This window comes from Acaromyces ingoldii (assembly GCF_003144295.1).
Source record: "Acaromyces ingoldii strain MCA 4198 unplaced genomic scaffold FA10scaffold_7, whole genome shotgun sequence".
NCBI lineage: Eukaryota > Fungi > Basidiomycota > Exobasidiomycetes > Exobasidiales > Cryptobasidiaceae > Acaromyces > Acaromyces ingoldii.
In genome coordinates, this window is record NW_020290253.1 from 306,380 (window position 1) to 322,615 (window position 16,236).

Here is a 16,236-nt window from a genome sequence, read left to right on the forward strand (position 1 = left end):
GAGATACGCACCCCCAGTCTCTCTCTCTCTCTTTCAAAATCTCTCTTCCTGTGCCACATCGTCTCTCAGCAAGTTTCTGAATTGAACCTCAGCCTAACGTCTGACGTATGCAATATAATGAAGAACACGAGCGGGCTTCGTTGCAGTCTTAGACGAGCACGCCGAGCCATCTCTTGTGTCTTTCTGTCGCCTTGCCTTGCTCATCTCGCTCTTCCCCGCGGGAGAGCAAGGGAAGGAGTCCTCTTCCTCGGCCCTCACAAATTTGCCCCATCTGTCTACCTAAATAAGCTGAAGGAATTGGCTCTACATCCAGTCTGCTGTGCCCCTCTTCTCTAGGAGGAAGGCCTTGCTGAGGAGGTGGAAGGCTCTCACTCCAAGTCACGTGCCGCAATCAGCTTCGGGATAATGCGCTTGGTCCCCCACTCCCGACGTGAAGATAGCATCTTCCCAATTTGATCCATTTACTACCCCCTTCGAGGCACGATAGAATTTGAGAGGGCCAGATCATACAGAGCAGGCTCGCAATGAGGGCAGTCCTTCAGCGCGTGACGGGCGCCACCGTCCACGTCAATGGCAAGCTCATCTCGCGCATCGGGCCGGGCATCGTCGCCCTGATCGGAATTGGTACCGGTGAGCCTAGCTTGCACCCTCCTTCTTCTACAGGGTACCTCTTTCTCACACGCTTTGTGTATCCTGTCATGAACAGAGGACACGCAGGCAGAGATTGCGCCGCTCTGCACAAAAATCCTCGCGACGAAGCTCTGGAACGAGAACCAGCTCGCGTCGCACATTGCCGTGCCCCCGCAGTACGCCGCCGAGCAGCAAACCCCCGCGAATGGAGACGCGCCGACACCAGCAGCGCTGGCAGCAGCGCCGGGCGAAGGTGTGAAGTTCGACGGCGATGCAGCAGCAGCTGGGGAAAAGTCCCGATCGGAAGAGGTGTGGGGCGGCAAGCCGTGGAAGCGGAACGTCATGGAGATCCAGGGCGAGATCCTGTGCAGTGCGTCTTCTTCTTCTTCTTCTTATCTCTCTGTCACCCGCTCGCCATTCTGGACAGCTGACTCATCTTGTAACAGTCTCGCAATTCACACTACATGCACGGCTCACAAAGGGCACCAAGCCCGACTTCCACAAGAGCATGGGCGGCGCGCAGGCCAAGGAGCTCTACGACGAGCTGCTGGCGAAGCTGCGAACGCAGTACGTGGCCGAGAGAGTCAAGGACGGTGCCTTTGGGGAAATGATGCAGTGCAGCCTCACCAACGACGGGCCCGTCACGATTCTCGTGGATACAGACATCAAAAAGTGAAAGCGCAGATGAATGTCCCATTTGCAGGATAGAGAATGGGGTGCAATGTCAAATGATAGAAAGATGTGTATGTTACAAGTCAACGGTGCAAAGAGCAGGGAAGAGCAGCCGCTGTGATTCGATCTGGCCTTTCAGGACTACTTGTTGAATGTGACCGCCTACTTCTCGCCAACGTCTCGTCGAGGGCTGCCGCCGCGGATAGAGGTCCAGGCAGACTGGAGGGCCTTGTACCACATTGCATCCTCGACCTGCTCGCCAGCGGCGATCCTCCTCTTCCTCTTCATCCTCCGCCTGAACTGCCGCTCCACGACTTGGAAGACGACGGCATCGATCATGCCTTGAGCAAAGATGGTCCATCGAGAGATGGCATGGAGGGCATCATCCTGTTTGCCTCGCACAGCGGCCGCGTCCTTAGGCGACCCCGCGAGGTCGACGATGATTCGGATGATCGAGATGCTGAACAGCAAGCAGTAGACAGCCGGATAGAGGAGCAGGAGGACAGATGCCTGTCGATTGAGGGTGCTGCCCAGCGACTCGACTCCATGGACGCCTGTGCTCTCCGACGATGACGTCTCATTGCTTCCAACGCCATTGCTGCCATCTCGTCGCTTTGCGCCACCTGTCCCGCGAAGGCCGTGCCACCAGCCCTTCTGCCTTGCTGCCCCTGTAGCGTCGACAGAAGAAGCAGTCGGTGTTGCTAGAGAGCGGTGGGCGACTCCTTGCCTACGCTCTCCTCCTCCCGGCGTGCTGACGGCCATTCCCCAGGTCCAGTCATCACCCAGGGCCTCTTCGTATGTCGGATTAGAGGGCGCAGGCTTGTTCTCTGTTGTCTCCTTCGTCGTGCAAACTGGGTCGTTGACGGGAAAAGGCGCGGTGTTTGCCTCTGTCTGCCGCCGAGCAGCAGGCGACTGATCTCGAGGAGTCGAAGGGTCCATAACCCGCTTGTTTGCTGGCGAGCAGGGCAGAACAGGGGAAGGCGTGCCCGTCTCGAGAGCACGCTTGTAGGACTCGACACCGCTAGGTGTGAGCGAGTAGTGCTTAAGGTGTTCCCTCGGTGCGCTCGTCATGCCAAAGTCGCGGACGTCGCGTCTCGGTGTCATGGTCTGGAAGGGCGAGGAGCTCGAGTTCTGCTTCCGGAGCCAGGTATCGTAGTTGCTGTCGACAGATTCGGTGTCTTCGGCCTCTTCTTGCGTCTTGCTTCTGCTGGGTATGGGCCCCGCCCCTGTCGAGGGGCGCGGTGGAATAACGATATGGGGACGGTCATGGGTCTTGGCCGAGCCTGCGGTGCTCGGCCTTTTAACAGATGCATGAGCTTTGTTTTGCAGCTTGGGCGCCGCCGATGGCGCCAGCATCGGCGCCGTTCCCAGGGGCTCGAGCTCCCTGGGCGAAGCTTCGATGTCAGACGGTGACGGGGCGAGGGTTGATGGTGATCCCTTCTCGTTCATTTCGATTTCCTCGTCTTCCTCACCATGGTTGCCGATGACGTTGGCGACGGCATCGTTTGAGCTTCCCGCCCCATTCACATACCCCTGCGTGGCAACCATCTCGATGTCATCGTAGACAGGTCCTCGAGGGGCGTCTGAAGCCTTGTCCTGCGTCGAGGCAGAGCGCGCGTGGCCAGACGAGGTGGCCTCGGAGCTTCTTCGCTTAGACGAGGGCGTCAAGAGGTGCTTGAAGAATGTCACCGATCCTCCCAGTGTCGAGTTGGTGTCAGCAGCCTGATTGAGTATGAAGCTGCCGTGCTGCGAATCCCTGGCTTCATTTCGCTTCGTGCTCCTCTGATGAGCAGCTACGTCGCCTTCCGGTCCTGTGCCAGCGCCGCTGCGCGCACCCTGCGAGTCTGTAGCGCCGGCACCGGCACCCGACCTTACCAAGGGGCTCGATCCAGTGCCCGATCCAGTGCCCCGGGGCCTCGAAGTGCGGCTGGCAGCCTTGGAGAAGAGGTTGGTGCGTCGAAGGAAGAAAAAGAGGTGGGTGTAGAGGACGATGATGATGACGACGACGGTGGCCCGGGGCACAAATTGGAAAATTGCGCTGAAGAGGGGCCCGCCGCGCTGTGGGTCAAAGGAGCAGTAACCTCCGACGTCGCCGAAGCCAACGACGCCCCAGGCAACGCCGTTGACGACGAGGGAAATGGCCCAAAAAGTTGGCCAGAGCAAAGCAAGGTGCTTTTCGACGCGGTGAATAATGGAAGACAGGGGCCGGACGAGGATCATGTAGGTGATGACGGCGATGCTCAGGTTCCACAGGTGCTGGGTCCAGATTGACGTCGCAAAGATGTAGCCAGCAAAGGTGCAGAATCTATAAGCATCGCCAAGCCTTCCACCGGCGATCGAGAAAGCAGACGTGCACACGATGATGATGCTGATTTGGAAAGAAGTCTGACCTTGAGTCTCTCGATCGTGCATGTCGCCTGAAAGAAACAGAACAAACTCACCTCGAGACGAGATCTGAAGTCGCTAGACCCAAGATAAGAGAATGACGGAGCTTTCTGCTCTTTCGGTTAAGCACGTAAGGCACGATAATGACCATTGCGCCCACGATGGAGAGAAGACAGATGACGAGGTCGGTGATGTCTGTGGATCGGTGGTCGATGCCCCTACGCTGAAGCAGCACCGCCTTGGCGCCGGTGAGGACCATAGACATCGTCTCGGGGGAGACGAGGCTCTGTTCACGGCCGATGCCGACTCGCCCTCCCGCCGTCGTCATCTTGAGGCAGGCACGAAGGCCTCGAGAAGAACGCAGGGAAGGCAGAAAATTTGAAAGAAGGAATGAGAGAAAGAGGGAAAGCGAGTCACTCTCCCATCAAGTCCCTCTCCCTTATTTTTTTTCTCTGTGCGGTCTCTTGATCTAGCCTTGTCGCTGCGTCATCGTACTTTCCCTTCCTTGGTTGATCCTTGCTTTGAGCGCTTTGCTTTAGGACGAGGATGAGGATGAGATGGAGAAATGAAGAGATGAAGGATGAATAAGTGAGGATGGAGATGAGTTGTTGAGAGGAATGTTGAGATGGCCGAGCGACTGGATCAAGGCCTTCGGACCGCCGCTAGGCTCATCAGCAGCAAAATCTCATTGCGCACCGTGTCGTGCGAAAAACACATTCGGGAGCTGCTGCTAGGGGTTTTCCAAGATCACACTACGAAAAAATGAAATGGCAATCCTTTACTACTGGAGTAGCAGCAAGCGTAGCAGGAGGATTAGTATTTTGTGCAATAACATCCCCCGTATCGTCCGAGATAACAGTCGTTTGTTATTTCAAATCCCGTTGGGCGGAACGGGTAGGGAGGGAGGGAGGGATAATTGAAACAGAAAGGGGAAGCGGATTTCGAATTAGAGATTCGCCTCTGGCCGTTCTCTTGCTCGTTCGCCCCTCGACCTAGAACCCCACCGAAAGGGGAATAATGAGGGGGGGCCTACTATTCTACGTAGTAGTCTCTTACATCTCCTCGAGCTATCAGATACCTTGCCCGTCCGCAAAGTAAAATTAATCAAACAGAGTTTTTCCCCCCACCAGGTTCTCGCCCAACTTTCCCACCGGCACATTACGATGCTGAACGTGACAACCTCTAGCTAGATACGATCTCGACTACTGGTCAGGCTCTCAAAAGTCTTCGACAGAGCGCAGGTGCGAGATGCAGGCACCACGCTTCATCTGGCTCAAGGCTTGACAAGATCTCCTTGCTGCTTTCGCGCTTGCACCGAGCTCGACCGATGTCGGGCGTGGATCACAACATTCAGGGCAGCCAGCCATCAAGGCACGTAATAATTATACATTGAGTGCTTTCCCAAAACAATGCATGCAGCACAGTCTCTTCATGGTGTCCAGGGCTGCCTGTCAATGGAGAGAAAAAGAAGCTCAGACTCCGGGTCAGCCGTCGCCCTTTACACCAACGAAGCAGAGCAGAGGAGAGAGTCTTAACCACAGACCCCACCTGGCGAGAATGTATTGCTGAAGGGGTTCGCTGCTGCAGCACGGGACGCGGCTCCCGGGTCCCCGAAGGAGTTTGAAAAAAAAAAAAAAAGGCAAAGAGCAACAGACAGAAAGGAAACAGAATTGCAACCGGTCTGGGACAAGAACTCGCACTCTGTTGCCTGCATGCTTTTCGCCTTCCATTGGCCGTAGGCAAGCAAAAGTAATCATTAATCGGCAACCCCGCCAGGCCTTAGCAAAGAGCGATGCACCTCGTCCCGTCGATACTGCTCGTGGACGTGAGGCAAGCCTAGAGGGTTCGGTTTGGATCGACGAAGTCGGACCGAGGAGATTAAACAGCATGGTGGACTGGCGTCGGAGATGAAAAACTCTCTCTTCCTTGATACTGATCATGTGCGTACGGGAGCGTGGGACACTCGGACCTGGATCTTCGTTCCTGCGTGTGCTCTCGAAAAGAGAAGGAGAGAGAGCAACGTATTCGATGTCTGAATCCCAATCATTTGGCCGTCTGGGTCTGTGGCTGTGGTACAAGGGTAGGGGAGCGGAAGGCAAAGAATTTTTCCGGTAAATAGCTATTAGGACATGTAGGTCGATGAGTCAATGGAGGCAGGCAGTTCGGGAATGGCGACCTCGAAGCGCGACTGAATCGACTTGAGCACTTCCTCGTCCGCTTCGCTCGAGACAAAGACGATGGCCAGACCCTTAGTACCAAAACGACCGGCACGGGCGGATCGGTGAAGGTACGAGTCAGCATCCGCTGGGGCGTCGTAGCTGATGCTGACGTTGACTCGCTCGATGTCGATACCGCGCCCGAAGATGTCGGTTGCCACCAAGATTCGCTTCTCGAAACTCTTAAACTGCTGGTACCTTGCAATGCGCTCCTGCTGGTTGATGCCGGCGTGAATGCAGATGCTGGGGAAGTTGCACTCGACAAGGAGCTTGTTGAGCTCGTTTGCGCGCGCAATCGACTTGACGAAGATGACGACCTGGTTGAATTCGAGCGAATCAAGCAGGTCGTTGAGCTTGCGGTTCTTTGCCGTCTCCTCGAGGCGGACAAAGTGCTGCTGCAGGCCGTGCAGCGTCAGCTTCGTCTCGTCGTCGACATAGATCTCCAGCGGATTCTGCATGAACTTCTTGCACGTCGGCCGGACTTCCTTTGACAACGTGGCCGAGAACATCATGACCTGCTTGTGGTGGGGCGTGGCACGGAAGATGTCTTGAACGTCTCGGCGCATGTCTATCCAGTCATCGGTATATGAATCGTCAGCACTCATCCAGCTTGATTCAAATGACATCCGGAAACTTACCAATCTGCTCAAGCATCTTGTCGCATTCGTCGAGAACAAAGTGCTTGACGCCGCCCGCTTTGAGGCTCTTGTCGCGGACAAGAGCGTTCATTCGGCCAGGCGTGCCAACAATGATGTGAGGACACTTTGTTTTGTCCTTGAGGATGGCCTGGTCGGTGGCCACGGGCGTGCCGCCGTAGAAGACCGAGGTGCGGACGTCTGGCATGTACTTGGAGAAGCGCGAGTACTCATTTCGGATCTGGTACGCGAGCTCGCGCGTGTGGCAGAGGACGATGACGCTCACTTCTCCGTCCTGGGGCTCAATCTGCTGCAGAGTGGCGAGGACGAAGACGGCTGTCTTTCCCATACCCGACTTTGCCTGGCACACGACGTCCATGCCAAGAATCGACTGGGGGATGCACTCCTGTTGGACTGCAACGAAGCGGGATGAGGATCTTGTTTGTCTTATTGACGCGAGCGACTGGTGACTGCTCACCTTCAGAGGGATGCTCGAAACCGAGGTCGGAAATGGCCCTGAGTAGCTCAGGCTTGAGCAAAAAGTCCCGGAAACCAGTCGAGTGAATGCCGACGTAGGAGCCCTGTAGAGATCAAGGTCGAGCGAAAGAAGGAGAGAATGTGTAAGGATCTGCTGACTCTTCTTCTCGAAATAAAAGACTGGAGGGCGACCAAAGCACGGACAAGAGAAGGCGATTCTCGCATAGATGAGGCGCGCCCATGGATGACGACGGTGAGCGTGCATGCTGCGACCTGTGCCTGAGCGCTGGAACCCCATTCTGTTGCTTTCCGGTAGGACAGGCTCTGCTACCGTGAGAAAAGGTGCACTGACAGGTTGCACATCGAGTGGATGCTGAGTTCCGTCCAACACCTTGCGTTGGAAGACGAGCGTCGCTCAATGCGAACCTGCCGCCGGAGCAAGAGGCAGAAGAAAAAGAGACACCGGACCCAGTCTATCCATCCATCCATCCATCTATCCGTCCGTCCGTACGTCCAGACATCTCGTTCACGGAGTTTTGGGGTAGATGGCGATGGCCTCGCGTGAGAGGGATCATCATAGAAGAGAGAAGGGGCCAGTAGTCGCGTGACCCTCAACGCCGAGTGGATGGATGCCAAGGGAGAAAGGGGGGATACTGAAAACTGATGCTCGCCTTTTTGCTATCTTTCTCGTCGCCTGCAGCGGCCGAAGCACCGTTGTCGGCCGTTGCGGCAGCGCCGTTGGTGGCAGTGGGGACATTGACCTCCTCCTCGTAGTCGATGAGACTGGGAAAAAGACGAGAAGACGCGAAGCAAAGGCGTGTCAGCGAACATTGCCCTTGCAAAAAGGCCGCACCAATTGTACCGCCATGGCGGATGCTCACTCTTCGTTGTCCATTTTGATGCGCTCGAAGGGGTGGGGCGAAGGTAGGGCTGTGGTTAGTCTTTGACGATCGCAGTGGTCGCGGTGGTGATGGATGGGAAGAAAATGGGCAGAGAGAGGCGATCGGCTGAAGCCTGACGCGTGGCACGAGCACTTTGTCACGAGTCTGAGGGCTACCGCCGCGCCTACCTAAATCAAGCCAGCCATTGAACTAGACTCGCTTTGGACGCCGCCCTTCTTTCTCCTTTGGCGCGAGCTTGGCACTATGGTTCTCTCGACGCAGATCGCTCGCCTCTCTGACGGTCTTCCCCTGGCGCAGTCGGTCGACGACAGCAGCACCGAGGCGGCGCTGTCAGAGTACAAGCAGCAGGCCAAGCTCATCCTTCGCCGCTTGACTCCAACCTCGGCAGCTACCTGCACCATCGACAGCGGGCCGTCGTATTCGCTCCACTACCTCATCTACCCACCACCAAACGCCGCAGGACAGCTCAACACCACCAGTGTCGTCTTTCTCACCATTGCACAGCGCAGCTATCCGCGGAAACTTGCCTTTGCCTACCTCGATGAGCTCGGACGCGAGTTTGTTACAAACTATGGCGCCCAAATCCCTCAGAGGAACCTGAGACCATACGCCTTTGTCGGCTTCGGTGAGTAGCAGGGCATGCATAGCTATGTCTTGATCACTTCGTTTGACCCCAATCTTCTCTCTCTACGCTTCCTGCTGCCTCTTCTACTTGCCGGCCATCAGACACATTCATGCAACGAACAAAACGATTGTACGCCGACTCGAGGACGGCGGAAGCCCAGCAGGCGGCCAGCGCACAAGCGTCGAGTGACGGTACTGGCGGAACAAAGGGCAACCTGGGCAGGCTCAATGACGATCTCCAGGACGTGTGAGTAGTCGCAGGCGGTACGTGACGTGCCCCTTTCCAGGCTCTGACAGCGTGTCGCCCACTCTACCGACGCAGGACACGAATCATGACAAAGAACATGGAAGACCTCCTCTGGCGTGGCGACTCGCTCGACCGTGAGTGTTGTAATGCTGTAGGATGGCCTGACTCTTCCAGGCTGACATTGCCTGCCCTACCTCTCCTCTCCCGTGCAGAGATGTCGACGATGTCCTCCTCGCTGCGAGACGAGAGCCTCAAATATCGCAAGGCTGCTCGGCAAATCAACATTGACGCCATGATTCGCAAGTGGGCCCCGTGAGTCTTATCTATTCACCCACCCCTTCTGCTTCCGGGTCTTGCGCGCTGATGATGGCGCTGCGCACGGGGCACAGAGTGGGCGCCATTGCATTTCTCTTTCTCTTTATCATCTGGATCAGATTCTTCTGATCTCTGTATACATAGCCATCTCGCTTTTACCCAACATAAAAGAGAAAAAGGGGGGAGCGGTTGCAGCACAACTGCATCGCCGTCAATGTTTATTGCTGCGCAGCAACCCTGAACAGCCTGATCCTGATCAACGGTAAGATGCCAAAATGAGCCCCCCTCCCCCCCTCCCCTGGGGTTGCGAAAAACAAATTCACATTTAAACGTCGTCAATATCATCGACATAGTAAGGACGAGGGCGAGGACATTGATAGCAGTCAGATGGCCAGGCCGGGTCTTCAGGGGCGACGATCGCTGCAATCTCGTCCCTTCGCTCCAGGCTTAACGGCAAGAAATCCTACCCATAACACACGGAGGGCTACTCTGGCTAGTCAGCCCACACTCGTGCCGTACGTATCTTCGCTCGAGAGCAATTTGTGGAGTTATATACAGAGGGGCTCTCTTTATCCAAATCGCTTTAAAGTACGATTCCACCCTCACCATCTATGCTTGCCCATCTTCCGTTGATCAGTGAGTCTCTCAATCGGTCAAACGACTTTTCGTTCTGCGACAGCCAGATGTCATTACATTCGACGCCTATGATTTCTCTCATCCTATGCCTGGCCGCTCTGGCTTCCTTTGGAGCAGCCAGAAGTGCTCCTCCTCACAATCAGGACGTTTCCACCGACGCGAGCCAATGGCAGCACCTAAGCGGAACCGCCCAATGGTCGGGACTGTCCAAAAGGATGAATTATGGCCATGGCAACTTTGACCCCTTTGAAGAATTCAGCGACTTTTTCAACGAACATACCGACAAGCCAAATGCGCAACCCAGCTCCGAAACAGCTTCGCAAGCTCACACGTATGGGCTTCTTGTCGATGAGAGTCATGCTTCTCACAGTACACACCAGCAAGCAACGTGGGACATGTCGCACTACCATCCCTACTCCCACGATCTCTCGAATATCTACGCCCAGGGCGCCTATTTTTCTCACGATCCGTACACTCAACCTCATGGCCAGGGCTTCTCTGAATTTCACAATTCGCATCATCAGTTTCAAGACCAAAATTCATCTGGCTCTCAAGACGAAAAGAGGCATTCTAAAGGAAAGCGGCGCAGTGAGGCGTCTCAGGCCGCCCAAAGCAGTCCATCTAACGAGGAGGCATTCCAAAGTGCGCCTTATTGTACAGACGCACGGCCAATATTCCCAAAGATCAAGACCACGACGAAGGAGCTTGAAGTAGCTTTGACCTTCTATGAAAATGAGCAAATAGCCTTGGTGACGAGGAATCCCGGATATTTGAAACTCTCACCCGAAGCAAAGGAGAAGATGACAAAAAAAGAAGTCGAGATTTACGACGACATTCTCCAGGCCAGGTATCCTAGGTACCCCCGACGTAAGTGTTCTTTCGATGGAAAAGGATAGAAAGGCAGCTGACGACTCGAGCGAAGCCCAAAAAGCTGCTCCGGAACTAAATGACAAGGAGATCTGGGCCAAACTGAGGAGGAAGATTTCCGAGATCAAAACGGGAAGATTAATGGGATCAAATTGGAACATCGAAGATGCGAATAATTTTGAACGCATTTGGGGCCGTGGGCTTGATGGTTCCCGGGTGGACCTCCGCCTCAAGGCGATCATGCCGTTTGTCGAGCGCTGTTGGGCAGAGGATCCAAAGGCGTTGGCGAAACTCGACCAAAACCCCTGGGGCAAACATCCTCTCAATTACATTCGCGAGCTTCTTCCACCCCACGGCCAATCCTCTCACACTCCCTCTCAGCGGTGATCTTTCTGATTGTTCAGTTGATAACTTCCTTCTCTCCTAATCTTTTTCTCTAAAAAAATCAACTATAGGCTCAGGATGCTCAGGGTGCCTGCAATCCTTGACGGAGTTGAGGAAGTACATTGACCGGGCTGACAACTATCCTCAGGGAGGTCGAGCGTCAGCGAAGACCTCGACCAGTGGACGATATAGCTTGCCCAGACTGCCCCCAAATACTTAGGTGGCTCCGGTTCCCGCGTGCTGCGGCGACGAAGAAGCAGTCGAGGCTCCCTTTCGTTCACATGTCAAAGAGCAAAAGATGTAATCGGCTAAGAGACAAAAAGGAGCATTACAAGGGAAAGGAGTAGGCGCGCTCAGACCAATAGATTGTAAGAAGGTGGACACCTGAGTTAACAAGGTTTATCAGAATGTAATCTGCGAAGGAGAGAAGACGGAAAGTACGGGGGAGAAAGGCTCGTATATCGAGGCAGGCGTCGCGCTGCGACGCCTAGCTTGTCTCTGGACGTCGTGCTTGAGGGCGCACTTGAGCGCCTGCTGGAGGGCTTGCCGCGGCACTCTGTGCCAACTAGGCTGAGCAGCAGGCAATGGCGTGCTCGCGGATATCCGACACGGCAAATAGTCCTGAAAAAGAGTCCGTCGTAAACAAGGAGGAGCAAATTAGACATGTGCGTGAGAAATAAACAAAGGGCGGCGAGTAAGAGGGAGTACTGTACAGTACACAGGGCCTCGGGGCGCCCTCCACGTCCCGGGGCCATGACATTAGTTCGGGTCAATTAGATGACAACATGAGCGCCTCGGCTTTGCGAAAGACAGGACAGCGAATTGACATCGTCAATAACATCAACATCAACATCAACATCAACATCAACACGGATGGGACGAGACATCTATGACAATCACATGGTCGGGCCGGGTCGTTAGGGGCGACGCTTGCTGCATGTCGTGCCTTCGTTAGAAAGCCAAATTTCACATCCATAATTCAATCAGGGCTTCTCTGGCTATTTAGCCCACCTGGCTTCGTCCGTATCTTCGCTCGAGAGCAACTTGTGAAGCCATACGGAGGGGTTCTCTTCACCGAACTCGCATCGTGGTAGGATCCCACCTGTATCGCCTGTGCTTTCCCATCTTCCGTTGGCCCGGCAGTCCGTCACCCAGTCAAATAGTTTCCCGGTTCACAACAGCCCGATTTACGCTCGACGACTATGATTTCACTCGTCCTGTGCCTGGCCGTTCTGACTTCCTTTGGAGCAGCTACAGTTGTTCCTCCTCACAATGAGGACGTTTCCACCAACACGAGGCAGTGGCAGGACCTTAGCGGAACTGCCCAGCAGTCGGTACTGTTCAAAAGGATGAATCGTGGCCATGATAATTTTGACCCCTTTGAAAGTTTTGGCGGCTTCTTTGACCATCAAAATGACATACCCAATGCGCAGCCCAGCTCCGGGACAGCTTCGCAATCTCGCTCGCATGGGATTCTCCCCGACGAGAGTCACAATTCTCACGAGACATACCTGCCAGCGGCGTGGGACATGTCGCACTACCAGTCTTACGCCCAATATCCCTCAGATTTCTACGCACAGGATCCCTCTGATTTTTACACCCAGAGCGACTATTGGTCTCACGATTCGCATATTCAACCTCATGGTCAGGATTTCCCTGAGACTCACAGTCCGCAACATCTGTCTCACGACCATGATTCGACTGGGTCTGGCGACGAGAAGATCAAATCTAAAAGAAAAAGAAAGCAGCGCAGTGGAAAGCAGCGCAGTGGAAAGCAGCGCAGTGAGGCGTCCGAGCGCGACCAAAGCAGTCGGTCTAAGTGGAAAGCATCTCAAGGTCCGTCTGATCGTAAAGTTGCACAGCCGAAATTCCCGGAAAAGGTCACCACGAGAGAACAGCTGGAAGTAGCTATGACCTTCTACCGACACGAGCAAACGTTCAAGGAGACGAACAATAAAAACGACCTTCTCCTCTTACCCGAAGAGGCGGCGGTATTGTCTAAAAAGATGAAGAAATTGTACCAAAGGATATACCGTAACCGGTATAAAGACAAACCACAAGGTAGATATGCTTTAGACTAGACTAGAAGGACATGAAAGGCAGCTGACGACTCTACAGGTGCCCCGAAAGGTGCTTCGTTCAAAACTGACTGGGACATTTTTGAGAGTTTGAGGAAAAAAATAAACAAGATTAAGATGGGAATGTTGCTTGGGTCAACTTGGAGCATCGAAGAAGAGCAAAAGTTAGAATATATCCGCCGCCGTGGGATGAACGTCTCCTTGCTGGTGCACAAGCTCAGGAACATCAAGCCATACATCAAGCGCTGCTGGGCACAGGATCCAAAGGTGTTGGATAGGCTCGACCAAAATCCCTGGGATTGGAGTGCTATCAAGTACATCAGCCAACTCCTTTCACTCCCCGACCAATCCTCTCACGCTCCCTCTGCACAGTGATCTCTTTGATCATTCAGTCCATAAGTCCCCTTTTCCATGTCTTTCTCTGTTTAAAGCAAGTATGTGTTCACAGCATCAGGGAAAGGGACAGCATGAGCCCAAAGTTGAAAGTTGTCGGAGCAAAGACGTCACGAAGCGCACTGACGTCGCGATGAATCTGTGCCGGTGAGAAGAATCTTGTACTCAATTAGCGACACGAGGAGCACATTATGCAACGCTCCAATTCTGCCTTGACCTGGAGGCTCGTGTCTCATACCCAGGGCACTTTCGACTTTTGTAACCTGCTCGATCAAACTGCGCTCGTACTGCGCGAAAAAATCGTAAAAAAGATAAGGGGCGCGGTGAGGCGGCCGGGCGATCAAAAGCAACAGCGCCAATGGTGTCAACGACGCCAACAGCAATCACAGCAATAACAGCAACGATGCTCATGATAACAACAACAGCAACAACAGCACTAATAATAGTGGCAACAACAACAGGACGGATGTTAACAATAGCAGCACTTTTCACGATGAAAGTTGCTTAGACAAACAAGCCCATGTCGCCCGGGGCTAACATCGCTGCGATCTCGGTCCTTCTTCGATTCCTTCGGTCGACTGAAATGCGTAAAGTCGTGGCCATAATCTACCAGCTGCTACTCTGGCCATTCAGCCCCATCGCGTCACCGTCTTCATTTTCAGTTTGCATGGCAACAATTGAAGCTACATACGGAGGGACCTCTTCACACAAGTCTCTTTCCAGCCGTGCTCTGTTTGCATTGTTCGTACTCGCCCATTTCTCGATTCCCCATTCTGTCAGCCCACCTAGTCACCTCCTCTCCACGCTTGTCGACAGCCTTTTCTCCTTTAAGGTCGATGACGATAGTTCTTCCCATTCTATGTCTGACCCTTCTGACTTCGACAGGAGCCGCCAGGGTACTCCATTTCCCGCACGAGACTAGACTTGCCAGCGACATCCAGTGGCAGCAGTCGCGCAGCCTCGCGGGGGAGCCAGCGCTGGCCAAGCGAGCGGACAGTGAAGATTTCGATTACCTTCAACTTCTAGAAGACACGCCATTCCCACAGCTCAGCTCTGCATTAGCTTCGCAACCTCACACGCATTCGCTCCCTGCCGAAGTAAGTTATGCTCGTCGAGGGACACACCAGCGAACACATCAGCAAGCGGCTCAAGGCATGTCGCACAACCGTGCTTACACGCATGGTCCCTTTCAGTCCCACGCCTCGCACGATCAGTCTTTCGCCCAGGGTAGTTCTTCTTCTCGCAACCCGCACAAACAACCCTGTGGCGAGGGTACCTACGAATGCTACGGCTTGCACCATCAATCTCACAGCTCGGTTTTTCATCCTTACGGTCAGGACACCTCTGGATATGACATATTGCGTCGTCAGTCTCACCAGGGGCCTTCTGGAATCACTGGCTTTCAAGGCTCTCCATATGTCCAGGGCGCATCTTCGGGCTATGCATGGCCCAACCATGATCTGGTGCACATCCCTGAGACACACGCGATGTCGCAGACTCAAATCAGTGAGCAGTATCTTCAAGGACATGGAACCTTTAGTCTATCCGGCTCCCAACATTACCAGCCGTCTACGGGCGATGACGCTGCGTTCGGACCTCACAGAAAAGACCAAATCGTAGGCGAGATAAGCGGAAAGGCATTAAATCACAACCAAAGCAGGGCGGACAAACAGACATCAACTGGATGGATGCATTCTGAAGCACCAGGGCCAGGATACCCAGACAAAAAATTTACGAGAAAAGATCTGTCAGTAGCTCTGATTTACTACCAACGCGTTCAAGAATTTGTAGCGACCCACAATCAGGAGGTATTCGCTCTATCCAAAAAGGAGAACGATGCGTTTGGGGATGACGGACGGAAGTTATACTCGCAATTAGTGGAAAGCAGGGGCGGAATTGCTGCAGTGTTGCCATCAAAGACAGGAGATGCAGAACACTCCGAAGAAAAGGACACCGGAGAACTCCAGTCCTTGAGGGCAAAGGTGTCCAAAATCAAGAATGGACATGCTTCGGGGACAACTTGGGGCATAAAAGACCTGAGGAGGGTTGAGGAACTTCGCCGTGGTACAAAGAAAATTATTACGCTTGATAGAAACATCTCTGAAATTAACGAAATCGTCTGGTGTTCATGGCATTTGGCACGACAAGCGTTGCTTAAGCTTTACGAGAACCCCTGGAAGCGGGACCCTATCGACTTCATCCAAGACCTAATTCTTTCTCTCGACCGTCTCTCCCCTTGAGTCTATACATCCCCTTTCTTCCGCGATCCACTCTACCATTAGAGTCCTTTCATGTCTCAATCAGCTGTACTCTATCTTTTCTTCCCATCCATTCTTCCTCGAGTCTAGGAAATGTGTGACAAAATCAAGAGTGCATGCGGCATGTAGACACAGCCAGCTTTTCTTGCAAGGCGACAGGAACATCAGCGACCGCGCAAGCAACAATAATAGCATCGACAACAGAAGCAATGGTGGCAATAGGAACAGGACAAGCAATAACAGTAGGAGCAATGTTTACAAGACAGATTACAGAGTCAACAACAACAACAACAACAACAACAACAACAACAACAACGGGTCGTCCAGGGCAAACATCGCTTCGAGTTCGGCCCTTCTTCGGCTTCATCGGTCGAGGCTATCGCTCAAGGCTGAATCGCATAAAGTCGGGGCCATGATTTACAGACTGCTGTTCGTTTATTCGGCCGTTGCCGCCCTTATCTTCGGTTGACAGGGTGACAGTTGAAGCTATATAAAGAGGGACTTTTTCTGCACACAT

The 16,236-nt window shown here is 53.8% G+C and overlaps 5 protein-coding genes across 5 annotated transcripts; 3 read left to right on the forward strand and 2 right to left on the reverse strand.

Annotated features, from left to right (window-relative positions):
• The first annotated feature begins 448 nt into the window (after positions 1 to 448).
• FA10DRAFT_276338 (D-tyrosyl-tRNA deacylase) lies at positions 449 to 1,420 on the forward strand. Its single transcript, XM_025523312.1, has 3 exons — positions 449 to 630; positions 707 to 1,000; positions 1,077 to 1,420. The coding sequence occupies exons 1-3, from the start codon at positions 525 to 527 to the stop codon at positions 1,304 to 1,306; spliced, it is 630 nt and encodes a 209-aa protein (XP_025374602.1). The 5' UTR covers positions 449 to 524; the 3' UTR covers positions 1,307 to 1,420.
• On the reverse strand, positions 1,263 to 4,159 carry FA10DRAFT_184427 (hypothetical protein). The gene is made up of 2 exons (XM_025518334.1): positions 3,744 to 4,159; positions 1,263 to 3,670 (listed from the first exon to the last, which is right to left on the reverse strand). The coding sequence occupies exons 1-2, from the start codon at positions 4,013 to 4,015 to the stop codon at positions 1,465 to 1,467; spliced, it is 2,478 nt and encodes an 825-aa protein (XP_025374603.1). The 5' UTR covers positions 4,016 to 4,159; the 3' UTR covers positions 1,263 to 1,464.
• A 1,559-nt stretch (positions 4,160 to 5,718) lies between these two features.
• Positions 5,719 to 8,035, reverse strand: FA10DRAFT_184447 (putative ATP-dependent RNA helicase). Its single transcript, XM_025518335.1, has 5 exons — positions 7,897 to 8,035; positions 7,687 to 7,798; positions 7,017 to 7,119; positions 6,542 to 6,952; positions 5,719 to 6,471 (listed from the first exon to the last, which is right to left on the reverse strand). Exons 1-5 carry the CDS (start codon positions 7,908 to 7,910, stop codon positions 5,810 to 5,812), a joined length of 1,302 nt encoding a protein of 433 aa, XP_025374604.1. The 5' UTR covers positions 7,911 to 8,035; the 3' UTR covers positions 5,719 to 5,809.
• A 65-nt stretch (positions 8,036 to 8,100) lies between these two features.
• FA10DRAFT_269360 (putative SEC22-synaptobrevin) lies at positions 8,101 to 9,301 on the forward strand. Its single transcript, XM_025522721.1, has 4 exons — positions 8,101 to 8,542; positions 8,644 to 8,788; positions 8,864 to 8,922; positions 9,001 to 9,301. Exons 1-4 carry the CDS (start codon positions 8,161 to 8,163, stop codon positions 9,102 to 9,104), a joined length of 690 nt encoding a protein of 229 aa, XP_025374605.1. The 5' UTR covers positions 8,101 to 8,160; the 3' UTR covers positions 9,105 to 9,301.
• A 2,891-nt stretch (positions 9,302 to 12,192) lies between these two features.
• On the forward strand, positions 12,193 to 13,139 carry FA10DRAFT_262560 (hypothetical protein; the record flags this gene model as incomplete). The annotated part of the gene is made up of 2 exons (XM_025520134.1): positions 12,193 to 13,007; positions 13,109 to 13,139. 2 exons carry the CDS (start codon positions 12,193 to 12,195, stop codon positions 13,137 to 13,139), a joined length of 846 nt encoding a protein of 281 aa, XP_025374606.1.
• Positions 13,140 to 16,236: the final 3,097 nt, after the last annotated feature.

Excerpts from the sequence above, each read along its gene's own strand:
- FA10DRAFT_276338 (XM_025523312.1), top strand. The coding sequence starts at position 525 with ATGAGGGCAGTCCTTCAGCGCGTGACGGGCGCCACCGTCCACGTCAAT. Across the intron at positions 631-706 it reads CCTGATCGGAATTGGTACCG|AGGACACGCAGGCAGAGATT; the intron begins GTGAGCCTAGCT and ends TGTCATGAACAG. Across the intron at positions 1,001-1,076 it reads CCAGGGCGAGATCCTGTGCA|TCTCGCAATTCACACTACAT; the intron begins GTGCGTCTTCTT and ends ATCTTGTAACAG.
- FA10DRAFT_184427 (XM_025518334.1), bottom strand. The coding sequence starts at position 4,015 with ATGACGACGGCGGGAGGGCGAGTCGGCATCGGCCGTGAACAGAGCCTC. Across the intron at positions 3,671-3,743 it reads ACTTCAGATCTCGTCTCGAG|CATCATCATCGTGTGCACGT; the intron begins GTGAGTTTGTTC and ends TTTCCAAATCAG.
- FA10DRAFT_184447 (XM_025518335.1), bottom strand. Across the intron at positions 7,120-7,686 it reads ACGAGAAAGATAGCAAAAAG|GGCTCCTACGTCGGCATTCA; the intron begins GCGAGCATCAGT and ends TGATCTCTACAG. Across the intron at positions 6,472-6,541 it reads CAAGATGCTTGAGCAGATTG|ACATGCGCCGAGACGTTCAA; the intron begins GTAAGTTTCCGG and ends ATGACTGGATAG.
- FA10DRAFT_269360 (XM_025522721.1), top strand. The coding sequence starts at position 8,161 with ATGGTTCTCTCGACGCAGATCGCTCGCCTCTCTGACGGTCTTCCCCTG. Across the intron at positions 8,543-8,643 it reads ATACGCCTTTGTCGGCTTCG|ACACATTCATGCAACGAACA; the intron begins GTGAGTAGCAGG and ends GCCGGCCATCAG. Across the intron at positions 8,923-9,000 it reads GCGTGGCGACTCGCTCGACC|AGATGTCGACGATGTCCTCC; the intron begins GTGAGTGTTGTA and ends TCTCCCGTGCAG.